Source organism: Arvicola amphibius, chromosome 5, assembly GCF_903992535.2.
Source record: "Arvicola amphibius chromosome 5, mArvAmp1.2, whole genome shotgun sequence".
Lineage (NCBI taxonomy): Eukaryota > Metazoa > Chordata > Mammalia > Rodentia > Cricetidae > Arvicola > Arvicola amphibius.
Genome location: NC_052051.1, coordinates 115,792,387 through 115,814,169, shown reverse-complemented (window position 1 = coordinate 115,814,169; position 21,783 = coordinate 115,792,387). Strand labels below are relative to the sequence as shown.

Sequence of the window (21,783 nt, the reverse complement as noted above, 5' to 3'; positions counted from 1 at the left end):
AGGTGTAATTTGATACAATGGGTAAAAAAAAAAACCCACTTCTGGTTACAACACTTCCATATCAGTGAACTTGTATAACCTTCTCATAGTAATTAAGGGCAAACTGGGGCTTTGTGTTCACTGACTCATTCTGAGCCTTAGCTTCTTGTTGTTGACCTTGCACAGACAATTTACCGTCTCTAAGCTCTGATTTAATTTTTTAATAGGAGTTTCAGCAGCCACATTAAAGGATCAGTTAACAAATATTATCTTTCAGCACAGAATATGTTGTTGGTGATGATGATCATTGTTGCTATAAAACCATTTCATTTTATACATACATACATGTATACACATACATGCACACACATATATGATTAACAGCTATGCATAGGTGAGGCCAACATTAGGTTCCCGATCTTCTTTTTAAAAAAAAAATTTGGGCAGTAGTATTTGTATGCCTTTAATCTCAGCACCTGGGAGGCAGAAGCAGGTGGATCTCTGTGAGTTCAAGGCCAGTCTGGTCTATATGAGCTAGTCCCAGAACAGTCAGAGCTACACACACACACACACACAAAACTGTCTCAAAAAAGCAAAAACAAACAACTTTCACTGTTTTGTAGTTATTAGAACTTTCTCTTTCTACACGGTTGGGCAAATATATGGCTCAAAATTCTGACTTCCATTGCTTTTGTTTCCAAATCCCCAGTGTCAATGCTTGATACATTTTACACTAGTAGGAATTTCCATAGAGTGGATATATATAATGTTAGAGGTCTATAAAATATTATTATAGGCTCTGCGTGGTAAGTGCATCTCATATTAGAAAATAACTAAGACGAAGATGGTCTGGGTGCAGGAGACCTGATGAAGCTGTGTCTTGTGGAAGACTATGAAACCAGGGGTCAGACAGCCCTCAAGATGCTGTCTCAGAAAGTGTCCTGGGTGCCGAACTTGCTCTTTAAAAATGTCCCAGGCCCCTCTCTCTGCCTTCATCCCTTCCTCCAGCAAATCTAGAAGCTGGCCATATATTGACCCCTTGTTACCTCTGCTGTACCAGTGGCTCACAGGTGCCCATTTGCCCAGGCTATCTCTGCCCTCTGCCCTCCTCTGGCTTGGCGGTACCTAGTCAAAACAGGGTGAGGGTGGAAGGCAGAACCTCAGCCCCGCCCTCTTTACTTGTGTGGGTTTCAGACAGACCCCAGGTGTTATTTTTTTTTTTTTTCGAGACAGGGTTTCTCTGTGGCTTTGGAGCCTGTCCTGGAACTAGCTCTTGTAGACCAGGCTGGCCTTGAACTCACAGAGATCCGTCTGCCTCTGCCTCCAGAGTGTTGGGATTAAAGGCGTGCACCACCACCACCCAGCTCCCCAGGTGTTATTTTAGTACAACTTACAGTATTTAATTTGAGGATGTGTGTGGACCAGAAGGAGGGACCAGGACAATGGTTTTCCTATTGACCAAATGATTAAATTTGTTCTAAAAAGAAAGAAAGAAAGGAAGGAAGAAAAAAAGAAAGAAAGACCTAGCTTGTTGCAAAGTTGTATCCAATTTGGAAGAGAGAATTGTCTGGAAATAGTCTCCCAGGCAAGGGACCACCCCTGTTCTTCCACCAGCCACCTCATAGGCTCATCCACCTTGGGTACCATCTGAGCAGTCTGTGGCCCTGTGTGGTCCTTCCCTTCCTGAATATGTCCATCATACCTTCACCGAAAGAACATTCTACAGGTGTGTTTCATGTCTTTCAGTCCTGAGAGTTCCGCCACCGGTTGCCGCTGAGCCATGGCTGAAGGAGAAATCACGACCTTCACAGCCCTGACTGAGAGGTTTGATCTGCCTGCAGGAAACTACAAGAAACCCAAACTTCTCTACTGCAGCAACGGGGGCCACTTCTTGAGGATCCTTCCAGATGGGACAGTGGATGGGACAAGGGACAGGAGCGACCAGCACAGTAAGCAGCTATCTAAATTGCACCCATACTTTCCTGTGTCTCCCCTAGTCCAGCATGGGAAGACAATGAGACTGGGTACTGGTACCCACTTTCCGAGGCTCTATGTGTAGGCAGAATGCATTCAGAAGTAAGATAAAATATGTGTACAGAGGGGCTGGCTTTTGGAAGACAGGGAACTATGGGCTAACACTTAGCTAATTATATCTTATTACAAGCTTTAGAAGGACTCTCTGTTGACCTGACATAACCTTGGCTTTGGTTCAATCATTGCACGCCCCCTCCCCAGGTTTCTATAAACTAATAACAGGTCAGGCCCCCAAGCCAGTCAAGGACCTGCTCATCCACGACGGGGAAGAGCCCGATGGTTAGGGACGGGAAATCCTGCACAAAGATATGGGCTCCATTTCAAGTTAACAGACTCTCCAGGTGATGTCTCCACCGGGCTTGATTTGAGCATCCCCCATCTCTAAGCACAGCCTCACACATCATAAATTATGCAGTTTTCCCTGCAGCGACTTGTGCAGATGTGGCTGTGGTATGCAGAAGGGGAGGGGTCAAGTCATTCTCCAGACACTAATGGAGCCAGAGGTGGGAGCCACAGAGTGAGAGGCTGACAATTCCGGGCTTTCCCAGCAGCCTGGCTTTCAGACAATGTTGATAAATGGAGGTGTGGCTTAGGGAAAATAATCTTCCCAACCAGAACTGTCTAGCGCTGGTGTGTGTGTGTGTGTGTGTGTGTGTGTGTGTGTGTGTGTGTGATATTAAGTGTCTCCTTTCTTCAAGAGTCAGGGAGTCCCTGAGTACCACTAGGGTATTAGATGGTGTAGGGAAATCTGATCTGCTCCCTGCCTAGAGGAGTGGCAATCTCAAGAGTCAAACATGTTGTAAGCCAAGACACACAGGAGAGCACAGGAGGGAGGAAGACTCGGGACTGACTTGAAAACGGGATGCACATTGCTGATGTCATGGCTTCTGTGTAATTATACCTGGTGTAGGCCCCAGACTTTACAGACTCCGTGCAATGGTGGCTTCTGAGATGGCCCTCTCTGCTCAGTCTCAGATGCACATGTGACTGGGATGGGTGTTGTTGGCATTGTCCCTTCTTCCCCAGAAAGCCGGGTGCTAGGGCTTGCAGTTGGGGCAGGTTCATGATTTGGGGATTTTGCTTTGATAACTTGTCTTCAGCTGGGCCTCCTATATGTTTTAATAGGTACCAGAACAAGCCAAAAAAAAAAAAAAGAGAGAGAGAGATTCTAGAACATTAAAAATAAGCAAGTTTGGGCTGAGTCTGTGGCCCAGTTGATAGAGTGCTTGCCGAGCATAGGAGGCCTAGCCAAATACAAACTGGATATGCCGTTATACATCTCTAAGCTCAGTACTCGGGAGGTGGGGGGAGAATAAGCAGAAGCAAAGTCATCCTCCAGCTACACGGTTGGAGCCGGGCGTAGAATAGAGACCCCATCTCACAAATGAACTCAGACTTTAATCCCATTGTATCAGGCAGGTTATACAATTCATGTGTTCACCCACACAACCCAGGGGAACAAGCTTTAATTTCTCTGAGTTTTAAATGTTTGTAAACCCTATCAATTTCCTGCACTAATGGGGGATATTCTAGTCCCCAAGATCCAAACCAAAGGTGATGACCATTGGCCACGTGTTTCTTGAGGCTTGCCTCGTTCTTGGAAATCTTAAGCTTCGGGGGAACAAGAGGCTACAGTTACTGGATTTCTGGACAAATGTCATGTCCTTCCCTCTGCTCATTCTGTCATTAGCCACGTAGGATGTCTCTGGGTGCACAACATTGGGACTGCTTGTGGTGGCACTGAGCTACCGGCTTAAGCTGTCAGAAGCCCTGGGAATTCAGCTTAGCTCAGTAGGAGAGCTGAAAGGAAGTGGTCACCCAAGGGATGCTGGGATATCTGCTGTGTGAACTTGAGCACACGCATGCTTTATTTTTCTGCTTATAAAGAAAAGAGAATACCGATTCCAGGTTTCATGAGAGAGTTAAATGAAATAACATAGTAAATGTTCTTGACACTTGCCCGGCCCAGTACATGCCAGTCAATGTTACTGTTAGCATCCTGCATCTCTCTAGATTTGCTGCAGCGTGTGGGCGTGCAATGTGAGACTAAGGTGCTTCTCCAGGCCCAGGAAGGGCTGGAGTCTAGATTCAGCCTTCTCTGCCAACATTCAAAGCAGTTCTATGAGCTTACTGTTTGCTTACTCTGGAGCTAAGAACAAGGGCCAAGGGGGCAGAGCTAAGATAAACAGGCAGCAATCTGCCCTGTGCCAGTTGAAACCACAATGGACAATCCACCTGCTCTCTGCAGTCAGGGCCCTGGAATGTTGGTGTTCATGTCCTACTCTGCCACTTTCTAAGCAGACAATAAAGAGTCTCTCTGTTTTGTATGAAATACTCTGCTAAAGATGCCTCAAGTTGTGCAGCCAATGATTCTTCTAATCCCCCATATCCGCTGAGGCCCAATTTTGGGCAGGCTTTTAATCTCACTGAGACTCAGCTTCCTCCTCCTGGAATGGGACTGCTGGTCTCACTCCTCCTGGGCATGGGCAATCTCCCTGAGTGTGGATCTGTCGCCCTCTTCTGCCCAGCGGTGGCACTGCCGCTTTGAACCTCCGGCCTCAGAGGCAGATCAGCTTTGGGCAGTTTGGAATAGAAGCCCGGGAGAGCCATTATAATCCACACACAATCTGCCACACAGTTTTTGTTTGTTTGTTTGTTTTCTTTTTGAGCCAGGGTTTCTCTGTGTAGCCCTGACTGTCCTGGAACTCACTCTGTAGACCAAGCTGGTCTCGAACTCAGAGATCTACATGCTTCTGCCTTTTGAGTGCTGGGGTTAAATAAAAGCCTGTGCCATCACAGCCCAGCTTAGAAGGTCTATTCTTTAACCATTGGTCTGAGTATGACAAGCACCACTGCACCCCAAAATTTCCTGAAGAGGGCCCTTAAAAGTCAGTGAGATACTCAGGTAAATCATAAACCTCACAAGACAGAACTTGCCTCAGACCTCACAAGACAAAAGTTTATTCCTTTCATAGTATCTCTTTGTCCTCAATGATTGACATGCTGTCACAGAGTGGGGAAATTATCCAGATTTGTCTGTCTTACTCTTCCTCAGGAGAAACAGTTTCCAGGTATCTTACCTGCAGTACCAGCCTCTGGGGGGACACTGTGCACTGGCCATCCCAAAAATAGACTGAAGCAAAATGTCTCTACCAGATTCCTGTAGAGACAGGGGGTCAGGGCTTGTGCCTTCACCAAAGCTTGGGTCACAGCTCTGGGCAATCGTCCATCCATGATGCAAACACTAGTTACAATGCCATAGTATCCACGATAGAGACAGACAGACAGTGGGGGAGGGCTACTGATTCTGGAGCCCCTGGGGATGCACCTTGTGAAAAGAAAGCTTTTGATAGCTGGGTGCCAGCCCTGAGAGACTGAGAGAGTCTAGGGAGAGCCACGGGGGCAGGGGAGGTAGCCCGTTCTGTGTTGAACACAGAGTTCGTGAAAGGTGTCACAGATCAGTGCCCCTCTCCTTGTGGCTACACTTCTTTTTTTTTTTTTTTTTGGTTTTTTTTTTTTTTTTTCGAGACAGGGTTTCCCTGTAGTTTCTAGAGCCTGTCCTGGAACTAGCTCTTGTAGACCAGGCTAGCCTCGAACTCAGAGATCCGCCTGCCTCTGCCTCCCGAGTGCTGAGATTAAAGGCTTGCGCCACCACCGCCTGGCTTGTGGCTACACTTCTGCATTCACGCACGTGGTCGTGGACTGGACTTCTCCCCCCGCAGGCCGCCAAGGACAAGGACTTTGTGTCTTGGTGGCCGACACTGTGACTTTGGTGTGCAGCATATTGCCTGTCACTTGGCTCAGTGTCCAGTAAGCATTAATTTGATGAGCGGCTGACTTCTATTGTTGGCAGATAAATTTAAACTCAACAGTATCTCAAGAAATACCTGTCAAGCACTGGCACATGCCAGGCCCTGCACAGATGGTCATTTCCACCTGCAATCCTCTGAGGTCACTAGTCACCATCACGCTGACCGGGCCCCTCACAGGGACAGTTTGTGGAGCCTAGACCCTCTGTTCTAATAGCATCCCCTGAGGATCCCACCACCACCCTGATGCTAACACCCTGACAGACAGCATTTCCACCTGCAAACTAAATACATTGGCATGTTTAGCCTATCGCGTGGCTCAGACAGGCAAAAGGAGGTTAATGTCCCCTGACTTTGCTTACCGAAACAGTGACATTTTGGGGTAGTTACTTTTCCTCTATGTGCCTAGGTTTCCTTGTTTTAAAAACAAGAATCCCCACAGTTCTCTACCTCTTAGGAAAGTCAGGCTGTGAAAGGTGTCCAGCACACTGCCAGGCCCCTGAATGTTCAAAACAGTGCCATTCTCCAAGGTCACCATCATCCCCCTCCGTAGGCTCACTGTGTCTCCCCATCTAACCTAGCTGATAGCTGGCCATTGAATGTTAAGCTCGTTCACAGAACTGCTGGTGACTACATCCCTGCTTCCCTAAGACTGTCTAGCTGGAGCTCCTGAGACCTGGCATAGAGTCACAGCTTCCCAGGCCCTAGCCCAGCACGCCCTTCCCATCTAACTTCCCTGGGACAGAGCCACGGGAGCAAAGGCAAAGAGTCCTATGCCTGTCTGCTCTTCCTGCTGGAGTCTCCTCTCTGGAGAAGGCATGTCAGGGCTTATGCTTCCATAAAGTCAACAGCTGGAACGGCAGCTAGAGAGGAATGGCATACTCCCTCCTAAACATCCCTAATTTTCAGCCTCCTTGTGGAGCCTACAGCCCCTAGCCTCCCTAGCACGTAGGAAGGAGGCCGTGTGGGGAGAGGATCCTCGGCACCACTCACCACACAGATGGAAATGTTCTTCAGCAGAGTGTGTGCCAATCAAATATTTATAAATCTAGCCACATCCTAAAGGCACCAGGGGAGCTTGCTGGTCCAAAGGATCTTACTGCATTGCCCTGGATCCAGGCAGACCACACTGCAGTGCACTGTTTGGGGGCAGTCCAGACTTCCGCTGTCTGGTCTGATGGGACTTCACATTTAATGGTAAAGGCTTTCTATCCCCCACCAGCTTGGACTGCAAGTCAGGACAGTTTCCCAAACAACCGCGTTGGGGAGGTCTGGGTCCTGCTGCCATAGCCAGAGAGAGGGGCAGGGCTACAGAGAGGAATGCCCTCCCAACAGGATGCTCCTGCCAGCCATATGTGCTATATCAGCCTCTTAGGTCCCCAAGTCTAACTCAAGACCCTTTGTTTGATTATGGAGATTTTTCTAGAGAAACTACAATATACATACAAACACACACACACACATGTGTGTGTGTCAGTCTATCTCTGAACTAAATAAAACATTTTCTGGCCTTTTTTCCCCAGATTTTAAAAGATAAGACACCTTTATGAATATTCGCAGAAGTCTTTTCCATATGTATGCATGCACAAGCACGCATGCACACACACACACACACACACACACACACACACATACACACACACATACATTTAAAACCGCTGGAATTTTCCCCCTCTAGTCCATTTTTCCCCTCTTCTGTCTTTAATGTTTTGCAAAGACTGGTTTGTGGTTACACTTTAATTATAAACCCACCGACATAAAACAACCTGGCTGAGTTCTGAATGAGGCTGACCTCACTTTGAGTAAACACAACCAAGGACGGGAAGTCTCCAACCCAGAATAAACTGGGCACGTAATCTCTGTGGCCTCTCTCTGGGCAGCAGGCATAAAGGGCAGGCCATGCCACACACAAGCAAGGCCCTCCCCTTTGGCTTCCCAGTCCAAGATACCAGCTGTCATCTTTGCTATAAAAAAAAATCCCTAGTGCAGGACAGGGGTGGACATGGGGTGTGGGCCCCAGAGATCACTGATCTTGGCACTAGCCATCTTGGATTCTTTTCCTTCCTTTCTGCTCTAGAAAGTAAGGAATCGAAGCACCTCTCCATGAACAAGCTACTGTTATGACCTCATGGAAGGTTCTGGTCACAGAAAAGAAAGCAGATGCCAGCTAACTCCTTAGGCACAAGGCACAAGTACCCAGGTACAGGCTGGTGGAGCCCCTGAAAAGTGCTGGGTTCCTTATCAGGAAGGGGCACGAGCATGCAGAGACCACGGGGTGATGAACAGTGAGCACGGAACATGGGAACGTGAGCCACTAAGGCGATTTTGTACATTTCAGGAAGATATTTATGATTTGTATCCTCAAACCAGCACCCTCCAGCATCCAGGCTTAGCACAAATGAGGTCCTGGGTTCAATGCCCGGCACCAAAACCCAAACCAGAAACAAAACAAAACACATGAAAATACAACCCTCGATTCTACCAGGACATTTATGGTTACAGATCCACCAACTAGCTAGAGATGGCGTCTCATGCTTTCTATTCCAGTACTTGGGAGCCTGAGGCAGGAGAATCACTGCAAATACCAGATCAGCCTAGACTACAGAGTGATAGATTGTCACTTAGAAAAAAAAAGTCTTCCCACACAAGCCTTTCCCAAGACGCTTCAAGGCAATTTTTATAATGCTCTGAATTTCCTATCGACCACTAGAGTACCTTTAGAAAATTGTTTCCTGCTCTGCTAAATCAAAATTTGCTGTCTCCATTTCAGACCTGGGCTAAAGGGAGTCTTCAACTAGCTACCGACTTTGTTTTTCATTAACAAACAACTTGGAATGCCCAGGGCTGCTGTTCCTCCTGTTCATAGACATCAGGGTCTTCCTCCCAGTGAGGGCATCATTCTCCGCTCAGGGTGCTCACCTGGTAGAGGGTGCTGGATATGGAGAAGTTGGGGCTTTTGGGACCTTCCCTCCCATCCTGCACCCCTACCTCTAGTAGTTCTGGGTCTTAAGGATGCTCCCCTCTTATGGATCCTTGTGTTCAAGCCTGAGCTAAGTCACGACCCACCTCAGAGGTCACCAGGAGCAAGAATCCAGTCTTGGAACCAGCAAGACGGCTTGGTGGGTAAAGCACCTGCTTGCTAGTCTAAAATCTGAGACCGTTTGTTTTTCAGAGAGGCCATGTAAAGGTTTTGGAGGGAGAGAACTGAGTCCAAAAAGCTGTCCTCTGATCTCCACACATACATCATAGCATGCATTCAACCTTCCACAGACACTTCCATTACACGCAATAAGGAAGGAAGAAGGGAGGGAGGGAGGGAGGGAGGGAGGGAGGGAGGGAGGGAGGGAGGGAGGGAGGAAAAAAGGGAAGGGATGAGGGTTTTGGGGAGCTCTGAGGGTCTGCCCCATTGACAAGGAAGAGAACTTTAAAACATTCCCAGCCCTGGGAGGCAGGAGGAATTCTGGGAGATGGTGACTCTGATGAAAGTGATAGCCCACATGTACGTAGTAAAACACAGAAGTACGCACTACAGACTGAAAACCCGCAAACGCCATCAACCCAGGACCCAGAGATGGTTGCGGAACTGATTTTATAGAAACAGAGAGAGCATGAGAATGGATCAGACCATCTCTCTGTGGGTCCCCGGTCCTCTACTACCTTCTCAGGCTCCCCAGGGCAGCTGCTGGACACCCCTGACCGGTATACAGAAAGTTTTACACCTTACACACATCTGTTCATGCGCTATACACATGAGCTCAAGCTTCTTACAAAGTTTCCAGTAAGGATTTACTTACTGCCCTGCAGTCCCTTTGCGGCTGGATGCCATCTCCTGCTTTTCTGTACAAGAACAGGTGAGGAGATGACAGAGAGAGGGACAGAGCGACAGGGACGGGATCGGAGCAGGAGTGATATTTAATTGTACTTTTACTCTTGTATCTACTTTTGCCTTCAAACAAGGGGCCTTTGTTAGTGAGCTGCTGAGTCACAGGTTTGTGTGTCTGTCACCCTAGTCCTGTGTAAGCCCTGGATGCATGAACCTCCTCTGGCAATGAGCACAGATTTCAGCACACCTTGGGGGGTTGGGGGTGGGGGACACTGAATGGCTTTCAACCATTTTCCCTGCCCTGTGGCTACAGGATGGAAGCAGCGTGCTGTGTAGCCAGCTCCTGACTCTTTCTGAGGTCACACTTCCTCTTCCCTTGAGTGTTCCCCACAGCCAGCAGCTAAGAGGGTGTAGGTCTGCAAAACTAGAATGGAGTCCCATTCCACACACCCCCCCAACAGGGTTGGGCAGCCAGTTGGGGACATGAGCAGTGTAGGCTGGGCGTTGTGCCTTCCTGCCAGCCGTGCTCACAGAAATATATGTGTAGGAAACGCAGCCAGAAAGAAACCCAGCGAAAATGAGCTACGAAACTTGGACATCCTGGAGAAATAATATTTAGAGAGGAAACTCTCGAGCCGACTCTCACCAGCACACCAGCCCTGGCGGAGGTCTGAGGTCACGTTCTAGGCGGCCCAGGCTCTTGTTTACCTCTGTGAGATCTTCCAAGGCCTGGATGGGATTCCACAAAAGGAAGAACTTACCCTCACCCAGCCCTGCTGCAAGAGACAGAGCTAGGGTGTTAAGTGCTTTAAAAACAAACAAACAAATGAACCTGGGGGGGGGGGAGTTTGGTGGAGCAAGCCTGTAATTCTAGTAGCTGAGCAACAGAGGCAAGAAGATTGAGAGTTTGAGGTCATCCTTGGCTACATAGCAAGTTTGAGGCCAGCCTGGGCTACATGGAGCCCTATCTCAAAAAAAAAAAAAAAAAAAAAAAAAAAAAACCTAAGTTAGCGTGGGATCCTGGGCTTGAACTCAGGTCAGTAGTCTGCAAGGCAGAGGCTTTTAACCACTGAGCCATCTCATGGCCCTTACAGCTTTTCTTCATAGGGTTGTACGAACATCTATATTATTTTTGATTTTCAAGAAAGAATCTCCCAGACTCTTAACCATGATCCTTCCATATCTACCCCAGCCCCTGTTCAGGTCTTGAGTCCCACTAATTTCCTCACTGTATTTATGTATTTGTTTATTCTGGGCTTTTCGTGCAACTGCAATCACAGACTTCCCTATGTCATAGCATGCACCATGGCTACGCTCTTTTACCTGGACACACCATGCCATTCTGTTCCCCAGAGCATCACGATCATACGTAGCCACCTGCTTCACAGACAGTTAGATCTGGAAAGAACTTGATAGACATAGAACTTAACACCCACCATTGTGCCCAAGATGGATTAAGTAGCCTGGCCAGGGTCACCCTACTAGTTGGAGGCAGAGTCCAGCCTCAAGTCTCATATCTCTTATCTTGGCCCCGGTAATTCCAGAGAATGTGTTGGGAACACAACTCAAAGACCACAGCTTGTTGAGGGTGGCTTGGCAAAACCATTTCTGCCAACATTAGCCTTATGACTTTTGCACACGTGTGTGTACATGTGCGCGTGCACACACACACACACACATACACACACGAACTGAAAGTTACACAGGTATAGCAGAGTGAGCAAGTGACTGCTCTGAGAGGCCAGAGAAAGCAGTTCCTAGATGCTCTTAGGCCTACTGTCTTATGACCAGACTTTCAGAGATGACCAGAGTTAGGGAGCCCAGTAGGAATGGTAGCTCCCAGCTCCCTTCCTGTAATTTCAACTGTCTCTGCTCACCACAGGAAGTTGGGGGGGAAGTCTTGAGTCTCTACGTCTCTACAGCAAGCAGACTTCCGAGGATGGAGAGGTACATCTTCTAGAGGTGATGAAACTCTGTGTCACTCCTGTGTGAATTGTAGGTTAAGAAAAGCAGAGGGGAAGGGGGAAACAGCAGCACATCAGTCAGGATGTGGTCAACGGTCAGAGTACAGATAGCTACTAAATGGAGCACAAGTCAGCTAGCAAAAAGAACACGCAAATGGGTAGAGAGATGGTTCAGCAATTAAGATCACTGGCTGCTCTTCCACAGGACCTGGGTTCAATTCCCAGCACCCACAGAGCAGCTCACAACTGTCTATAAATTCAGTCCCAGAGGCTCTGAATCTATCTTCTGGCCTCCATGAGCAATGCACACAAGTGGTGCACACACACATGTGCAGTGTAAACACTCATACACTTAAATTTTCACACAAACTCACACACACACACCAAAAGCAACCTCTTTCATCTCTGAAAGCTGTTAAGAAAAGCCAGGGGTGGAGAACTGTGAAGAGAACGCTAATGCAGTCGCAGAGGGAAGCCTATGTGTCTGCCAGTCATGCGCATGCTCTCTCGAGAAAAGCACACATGCGTCATCTCTAGGAGTGGCCTTCTGTATGCTTCCATCTCCCAGGATGAAGCTTATGTGCACAAGGGAGGGCCAGGAGCTCAGCCACTGAAGCTGCATATCCATCGCTGTACTGAAGGAGGGGACGGAGGGGACTAAGTGGACCCATAGAGAAGTCTGTCAAGTCCATTGCCCTCCAAACCAGTCCTGTTTATGGGGCTGCCGTCCTGGTCCTGATTTCATTATGAGTAGAAGTGCAGTAAAACTCCACATACTATATTTTCCTGTCATAATCCTGACCCCTGCCTAGGCCATGGCCAACGCTAATCTACTTTCTAGACTTACTTTTTGGCCCTCTCACTCCAAGTCAGAATGACAGTTGTGACAGTCTAGAGGCTAAAGAAATTGTCCAAAGGAGTCCAACATTATAATTCTGTCTCCCAAGGATAGCCATTAACGCACCTCCCTTCAGAGGTCAACAAGCAAAATAACAATCATCCATTGGGTATTAGCCTCTGATATATGTCCATCACTACCCAAAGATCCTTGGGAGGACCAACCAGAACACATGGTGATAGGTGTCTTAAGCGACTTGAGATCCTTGCCTTCAGTGGTAAGGTGTCTTAGCATGGGTTCCAGGCCCTTTAGGGTGCTCTCTGCATCGGAGGATGTTTTGCACATGCTTGGCCTCTGCCCACTAATGCCAGTATCCCCCTCCACCCTCTCCAGCTGTAATGACACAGACAATCCCCAGGCATCCCTTGTGGAAGAAAATGACCCCCAGTTGAAAACATTGCTTTTGTCCCATCCCTGCATTTATGGGTAAATGGGTTGCTCCTTACCTTCCCTGTGTACTTCCTCTCTGCTAGGGACCCGTCTGGGATGCCTTGGGAGTGAAGGGGTTTACTAAATTTCACTGTGGGCAAGTCCTGACTCCCTTGAACTCTCTCCTCTCTAGGAAAAAGAACGGTTTCTGGGTTTAAAATATTAAAGATCCACCAACATGTCACTCTCTGCCTTGACAGTGCGTCCCTATCCAGTAGGGTGACAGCTAAAACTGCTGCCACTGCCTGCTCTACAGTACTCCAAGAACTCATACTAGCGGAGCAGAACCAGGGAAACCAGTATCACCTCTCTCTATAATTATTTCCCCTCAGGTGACAGAGGGAGAGGACAGAGGAGCTGGGCAGGTGTGCACAGGGCATATGGGCTGGCAAGCCAGCCTTTGTCTCTCCTGTTCTCAGGAATGTCACTCCTCACGAGCAGAAAGGAAAGGGGACTACTGTTGATTCACTGAAAGGCTCGTCCTCCGCTACAAAACGAATGAGCAGAATTTTCCATGGCCGACTGTTCTGGCTGCGGGGCGATTGGCAAAAGTGTTTGTTGACTTTTGCTCGTGTTATTTTCATTCCAGTTCAGCTGCAGCTGAGTGCGGAAAGCGCGGGCGAAGTGTATATAAAGGGTACGGAGACTGGCCAGTACTTGGCCATGGACACGGACGGGCTCTTATACGGCTCAGTAAGTATGAGGCTGACGCCTCCAGACTCAGCCAAGTCTTGAGGTTTCCAGAAGTCTTGTTACGTGGGAGATGCAAATGAAAGACCATCAATTAGTCTTTGTTTGTTATTTTTTTCCAGTACGATTCCCACCCTCCACCTTGCTTTATTTTAGGCACGGACATAAAAGAGTTTCTTGTGGTATTCTCTCAAAATACTCCAATTATCGCACAGAGAAGAAATGATGATTGGTAGTTTGCTAACTTGTTGGGCACTCCTTCCAGAATACCTAATCCTACTCTATTCGTTCGGTCCAAAAATGTCCCTGAGTTAAGAGAGAGCTATGTGTGTCTCTTAATGTCCTGCCTGTGTGGTGGTGGTGGGGGTACACATGTGCACATAAGCACCCGAGGGCCAGAGAACAACCTTGGGCATCAGTCCTCAACAGGGTCCCTCACTAGCCTGGAACTTGCCATGTAGACTAAGCTGGCTTGCTAGAAAATGTCAGGGTGAAAGAAAGAAAGAAAGAAAGAAAGAAAGAAAGAAAGAAAGAAAGAAAGAAAGAAAGAAAGAAGAAAGGGAAAGGAAAGGAAAGAAAAGAAAAGAAAAGGAAAGAAAAGGAAAGAAAAGGAAAGAAAAGGCCAGGGTCTACCTGTCTTCCAATACCTGGTGCTGGAACATGCATGCACCAAGCCTGACTTTTTTTTAATGTAGGTACTGGAAACTGAAGTCAAGTTTACTGGGTATTGTTACTTCTCCCGTCTCTTAATGCTTTTTTAAAAAATCAAAATTGCAGTAGTTTAGCACTTAAAACATTGAATTGTGTAAAACTTTGAAGATAGTCTCTTCTGTTTCAGGGTCACCTACAATGTTAAATCAACTTGCAATGCTTTGGATTCAGTGGTCCTTTCTCTGTATCTGAGCACTTATCAGAATCTTGCCGGTAATTTGTGGCCCAAATCCTTCCCTTTCGGGAAGATGGGGCATACAAAAAAAGGCTGTCTGGAAAGCAGGTTTAGTGTGGGCTGACTTTCAGTGATATCAAACTGCCAAGGCAGCACAGGGTAGAAGCCTGCTAGGTGTGAACACAGCGCAGCTACCCCACTGCCCACTAGAGGGCAGAAGATGGAATGCTGTTATGGGAAAAGACAGTTCAGGTGATTGGAACTGGGTGGGACTGCTGCCCAAAAAAGGCAGTTCTTCTAATCACCCATCAAATCCAAATCAGTCAATCATTCCATCTTAGACTCTCAGATGAAGCTCATACATTTCCTATTCTAACTAGCTGTTTGTCTACCGTGAGCCCCGTCTATCCCAACAGACAGGTACCTACAGATTCAAGATGGTCCAAGGGGACAGCACGGGGAGCTTGCGCACCAGCTTCTGGCACCTGGGGGGCTCTGTACTGATGACACCTCTAAGACAAACGATCAGATTGTGAGCCACACACACTCACTATGTCTCAGAGATTGTGCCGAGGTTTTAAACTTTTTCTATCTGAAATTAATTTTGACATTTATTCTAATATTTGACACTTAAATATAAATGTTGGGGGAGAACTGCCTGAAGCCAGTGTTCTCAAGGCTCTGGGGAAAAAATTCCCTTTCCCACATCAACCATAGCCATCACTGAATTCACCCAAATAAAACCTTAGCATGTCCTACCTACGAATTTTTGCATATACCACATTGACAAAGAAACAGTCTAACATAGCTAAAAACTCTGTCTCATACTCAGAGCAAATTTTAGGTACTCATCCATTCCAATTCCTATTTGTGGTCTGTGTAGAACAGATATTTTTGTTTCAAAAAATTAAGTTTGAAACACTGTATAACGAAGTATTAATATAGTTATCTACAGTGGTGGTAAGTGGGTGGGTTTATAAAACACTAATGGCTTCCTGTATTTTCCAGATTTTCTACAATGTGTGTATGTCACTCAAGTAACTGGGGCAAGGGAAGCACACTAAATATAAAAATAGAAACAGCCACAACAATAAGCATGAATCAGGGGCTGAGGACCATGCACCCAGCACTGTGCCAAATATATAGTAAGTCCACACAAAGCCTGGCTGCGTGGTGCAGTAGCTCTGAGATGGCTGGCCACCTCAGCCATGACTCAGCCACTCTGCACATCGGCTGCACCAGTGTGGCAAAGAACAGCAGGTAGGGTCTGGGACCAACCCCACCTTCATCACCCGACACCCACTGAGGGCCATCATGGGGTAATCCTACTCCAGGGTCATGACGACCCACACAGTCTAAAACCACCTCCTTCCTTCTGTCTCAACAATGTGCCCTAGTACTAGTGTCTGGACGAAGTTCCTCCAGAGGCCGAGTCATTCAGTTAAATACTGTATTTATAGCCTGTTTTGTTCCAGAAGGGTCCACAATGTCTCACCCAGGTGTCACTTCCCCAGAGTATAAATGAATAAGAAGCCGGACACTTCCTGTTGCATAGTTCCTTGCTAATAAAAGCACTGGGGCTGGGGTGTCGCTCGGCGGTGAACTGTTTGCTCAGCAGAAATCTGGCTCCCACCCAAGCAGGAAGAGAAAAGAATTCCGCTTACCTACTCGCTAGGTAATGAGCAGCCAGCATCTGCAAAGCCGGGTCTAAAGGGAAATACAAGACCAGAGAGGCTAGCAAGATTCATCTCTCCATTTGGTAGGTCTCATACCCTAATAAAACAAACAGGTCCACATATAAAGAACAATGAATGATCTGATAAAAAACCAAAACCATGGAAAGGGAATCAGAACTCAACTGTGCTTGAAGAGAGTCCATAAGGATCATGTAACTTGGAAAAAGGCACAGTCCGATATGGTAGGTCATCAGAAGGACAGTGTATAGCATAAGAATTTCCACATGGCTGCCTTAAATTCAAACTGAGTATGAGCATTCCAAAATCTGCTCCTATAGAAGTTTGAAACATTGACTTCTTTCCCTCTTAATAGAATAATTGCAGGCAAAATATCCGCTGATAGACTTTTCCCAAATAACCATATTATTAACATGCTTGGGCTATTTCAATAAGCCAAAGCCATACTGGATTCTACTGTGAGGAAGGAACTTTATCCCCTCCAATATCACCTTGCCATAGGCATCTTTCATTGTACTGCCACGATAGCCAATAGTTCAAAATCCACCCTCAAAATAGGACTTTATATTCATTCAACTGCTTCCTAATGGCAAAGTCCTAGAAGGGAAATTGCTGCACCAAAGATAATGTATGCTTTGGGGCTGGAGGGGCTTGCCTAGCATGTGGGAGAACTTAAGTTCAATTTCCAGAACTAGAAAAAAAGAAAAGAAAGGGAAACACAGAGAGAGGTTTCAGATTTTGATACCTATCTTCAAGTCATACTCAGAAAGATATCCTAACTAATAAATGACTACTAATATTTTAACTTCGCTTTTCCCTGGTAGGGATATTGAATATACTTTCATCAGTTTATTGATCAATATTAAAACAGCAGATAAGGTGGTGGTGCATGTCTTTAATCCCAGCACTCAACAAGCAGAGACAGAGAGATTTCTGTGAGTTGGAGGCCTGGTCTACAAAGCAAATTCCAGAACAGACAGGACTGTAAAACAGAGAAATCCTGTCTCAAAAAAATCAAAAAAAGAGACTATGACCTTAATAGGTTATGAATCTATATCTGTAGAGCCTTATACATTCTACATGTGCACGAGGAGATAGAGGAGGGTTTTGTGAAGTATGGACAGTTGTCTAGATTGGGAACATCACTCTGTGGTAGAACATTTGCCTAGAATATACAAGGTCCTGCATTTACTCTCTGGCATTATATCAAACTGTTGCACAAGAAGCGTGGCCCTTTGTTCCCTCCACCCTGCTAGCTTAAACCCAAAATAATCACACAGAAACTGTATTCATTTAAACACTGCCTGGCCATTAGCTCTAGCCTCCTATTGGCTAACTCTCACATCTTGATTTAACCCATTTCTACTAAAATTAAGAACTATAGTTCTTTTCAGAAACAACAGAAATAAGTAAGATTATTTTTTCCTTTCTCTAAGTGTCCTGTCATGGTGGCACATGCCCAGGGAAGGCAGGTAGAAGAGAATCAGGAGCTCCTGGCCTGTCTGAGAGCGACAGAAACGCACCGAAGCTCCTCTGTGTGCTTGTATGTGCAAAGCACATCTTACACAAGTGTTTGTGTTCATAACAACACTGAGGCAAACATTCCAGCCTTTTAGTGAAAATGACCAGTGTGGGGAGGAATTTGAGATCCTCACACAGCCAGTGAGCAAGAGAGGAAGGGAACCCTATTCCAACCCACTCACTAATTGTTCTGCCCTCCTCCCCTTGGTGTTTATCCTTTAGCAGACACCAGATGAGGAATGCCTGTTCCTAGAAAGGCTGGAAGAAAACCATTATAACACGTACACATCCAAGAAGCACGCGGAGAAGAACTGGTTTGTGGGCCTCAAGAAGAACGGGAGCTGCAAGCGCGGTCCTCGGACTCACTATGGCCAGAAAGCAATCTTGTTTCTCCCCCTGCCGGTATCTTCTGACTAGAGGGATCTGCCTGGGTGCTCCCTATTTTGGTTGACCCTAAAATGTTCCCTTGACCATTGGCTGCGCTAACCCCCAGCCCACAGAGCCTGAATTCGTAAGCAGTGCTTCTAAATAGCCAGCTCACTTTTCTGCTGAGCCCTTCCCCTGCCAGCACAGTTTGGAACAGAAGGACCAAGTTGCTTCTATGGGGCCAACTGGCTGGTCAGTCTAGGTCTTGGTTTGGATTTCCAGTTGCCTCCGGGCGCCTGCCGCAAGCTGCACCTCAGGACGCAAAGATGGGGCCTGAAGCATCCAGAGGGATCTGAGAAGTTGGTCCTTAGCAGTTCCATGCACTTTCCCCCTACTGAGAAAGCCCTGGCTTGACGACCCCAGGTACCTAACAGGTCTACCCTTCCCCCTACCAGCACCCACAAATATTAGTAAAGAAACTGATAGTGAAACCAGAGGAATTCTATAATAGAGACAGAAATCCTTCACCCCCACCCCCTCCCCCATGCACAGATGGCACTTAAAACCAAAAGGGAGTGGCATTTCCACGGACAGCCTAGAAGCATGGGATCTCAGCATAGCTTAAGAAGGCTCAGCCCAGCAGTAGGTGTTACCAAGGAAACCTCTACAGTCAGGGGATGAGCCCCGGAAATGGTTTCTTGATAACAACAAGCACAGTGATCTAGGGTTAAGAGGGCAGGTGTAGGAGCAGTGATGAGAGAAGGGCACCTTCAGCTGTGGATGCCTCTAAAATGGGGAGATTCTAAACATGGGGAGAGAGAAAGCAAAGCCATGGCACGGTGTGCTTGGCCACAAAGAAACTGTGGGGTCCCAGGATGATGTCCCCCAAATTGTACATGCATACAGATCACCTGGGGATTTGGTTTGGATATGAAAGCTGATTTGACAGGGCTGGTGAGGGAGCGCTGTGTTTGGAAAGGGCCCCCAGGTCCTGGAGATGGTGTTGGCTTTCCCACCACGCTTTCAAGAGCAGAAACTGCTATTCAGACGAAGGTTCCTCGAACCTCACCCTCCTCTGCCTCCACCGCCTGGGTCTCCCTGAACGTTCAGGCAGTGTCCATGGTAGTTAAGCATGGTTTGACCCAGTGCCTATAAAATGCCCACTTAGAAGACATAAAGAAAGCATACCTCAAAAAAAAAAAAAATGTTAAACCTCACCAATAGCCTTTCCCAAGAGACCATTTCTGTTACCGTTATTTCTCCAAGCAGGCCTCCTCTTAAAGTAAACTTGGCCCAAGTGGCCATCAAATCAGAAACACTATTCATCTCTGACATACGACACCGACTCCGTGGGAAGGCCTTTCACACGCCATTTCAACATACTGTGAGACTGTATATCTTTGTCGCATTTTATGTAGCTTGAAGGAATTAAACGGATTTGCATTCAGCCAGAGACTAATAATAACTGCGTAGGAGGCGTAAGCTACTTAATTATCTAACACACTACGTTTATGCCTGAGGCTTTTCTTCCTTTGTCTTCTACTGTGTTTAAAGACAGGTATCTAGGGGCTGGTGAGGCGGCTCTTAGTGGTTAAGAGTGTACGGCTCCCGCAAAGAATAGTTCAGTTCCCAGCATGCACAGCCCATGCTCACACCTGGTTCTAACTCCAACTCCAGGGACCTGATGTCCTCTTCTGACCTCCAGGGCTACTGCATGCACAAGTACAAACCCACACCCAGACATGCACACAATTTTCTTTTTTAATCTAAAGCAACAATATGGTGGCTGTGGATCAAAACCAATGAGAGTTTTCACTTGTTTGACAAGGATCCACAGGAATTATTCCCTAAAAAAAAAATTCTTATAACAACACGGTCATGTTTAGGATGGGAGAGAGTTCAAAGTGCTGGCGCAGGAGCTGAACTGAGTTATCTGACAACATGGTAAATAATAACGTTCTGTTGATTGTGGTGGTGCACACCTTTAATCCCAGAATTTAGGAGACAGAGGCAGGTGGACCTCTGTAAGACTGAGTTCAGCCTGGTCTACACAGCGAGTCCCAGGACAGCCAGGGGTATAGAGAGAGTCCCTGCCTTTAAAAAAAAAAAAAGATTCATAATAATTATAACAATGTTTTGTTTTTTTATAAAAAGATGATTCATGACCTTTTTTTAGTATATAACTTGGCTAATGCAATTCTGTTTTGTTTTAGTAAATCTCAGGCACACAGGGAATGATAAAACATGGGTTACTATGCCTTTGTATGATGATTTGAAGATGTGGCCAGGAAAAGTGTACAGAGAAGCAATCTACGATACTTAGACTAGTCGTTAGTTTTTCTTATATGAACCAAACTCAAGGGTAACATTGGCCAAGACAAACTGAAAACCATTGCACACCGATGAAATGGAGTCTGTGACTTCAGAGGCTCAAAGCACGGCTGTGCACTGTGGCCTTAACAACCAACCAAGCCACCATCCATGTATTTGCTCAATAAACACTGCAGGCCCAGTGTGTGTCAGGCATTGGATGGTGGCCCCTGGGGACCATGCCAGGCTGGTATCCTCTCCCTGGGCACCTATTCATGAGGAGAGATGCTGTGGATTAATTTCTCAGTCAAGTAAAAGCCCGAACTGCATAGATTCCTACTGAATCAAAGTCAGTAGTATGCCCTAGAAATCCTGAACGGTAGATAATCCCCAACAAAGTGATAGGGGATAAGCTTGGCAAAGTAAACTCAGGACTTTCAGTGTTAGCCCTGCATCTGCCTCACGGGGGTGGACTAGTTTCCTGTCAGGAAAAGAGCTGTCGGTTCTTGCAGAAAGGGAGCAGTAAGCGGGTCCCTGTGCTGTTTGGAACATTGAACGTGGGAACATTTGGTTGTGCAACTCTCTTCCATAACTAAGTCTCAAAGCCATCTGCTTGTCACGTGTCTCTCACATGCACTCAGTTCCAAGCTGATGGTGACAAGGCATCCAACACTCCCTACAAAGCATGAGGAGCATATGGGCGTTTGACAGTAACATCCTAGAAATGGAGCTGGCCGTTTCCCCCAATGGCCGCCAGTGTGTCCAGACAAAAAGCTAACTGGTACATCAGCTGCCATTGAAGATGAGGACCCTGCTTTGCACTGACGGCAGTGGCGCCCAAGTCCTCAGCTCTGCCCAGAACACTGCCTAAAGTCACCACGGTCCCCGGCTGCGGAGCAGGCTCTGATGAAGATGCCTGACGTTGTTTACCCCACCCCTCCCCCCTGTATCACACTTTGCACCTTATAGATACTAATAAATGTTGTGTTAATGGGTAACATGTCTTGGGTTTCTGAGTGTACCTCTATGGAAGGACACTGGGCATCTCGGAGGGGACATCGGGCATTCCAGAGAGTCAGCTGTGTCTTTTTCTACAGCAGGAGGTACTGAAGGCAAATAAGAAAAGTTAAAGAAGAAACAGTTCCACCTTGTTTGGAAGCAAGGCAATATGAGGGATTTACTATATCTCTGGAAGAGGAATCATCTAGAAACTTACAAGCACATTTAACAACTCAAGGACTTTTTCATCCTTGTACACAGTACACGAGATCATACAGCTATTTTCAAGTTGACAGGCTTCTACTTAAGCTAAGATATTATGAACTGGAAAAAATTAAGGATTTACTCAAAATTTTCGGTCAGTGTCAAAGGACTTTGTCT

The 21,783-nt window shown here is 46.8% G+C and overlaps 1 protein-coding gene across 8 annotated transcripts in view; it reads left to right on the top strand.

Moving 5' to 3' along the window:
- Positions 1-21,401, top strand: part of Fgf1 (fibroblast growth factor 1) — a 100,429-nt gene extending 79,028 nt beyond the window's left edge. For 7 of the 8 annotated variants that reach the window (XM_038329340.1, XM_038329339.1, XM_038329341.1 and 4 more), the window contains 3 exons: positions 1,726-1,928; positions 13,526-13,629; positions 17,950-21,401. In XM_038329340.1, the coding sequence (XP_038185268.1) occupies positions 1,760-1,928; positions 13,526-13,629; positions 17,950-18,144 (468 nt within the window). In that variant the 5' untranslated portion in view covers positions 1,726-1,759 and the 3' untranslated portion in view covers positions 18,145-21,401. The remainder of the gene's footprint in view (positions 1-1,725; positions 1,929-13,525; positions 13,630-17,949) is intronic. The other variant, XM_038329345.1, reaches the window with a different exon arrangement.
- The last annotated feature ends 382 nt before the right edge of the window (positions 21,402-21,783 follow it).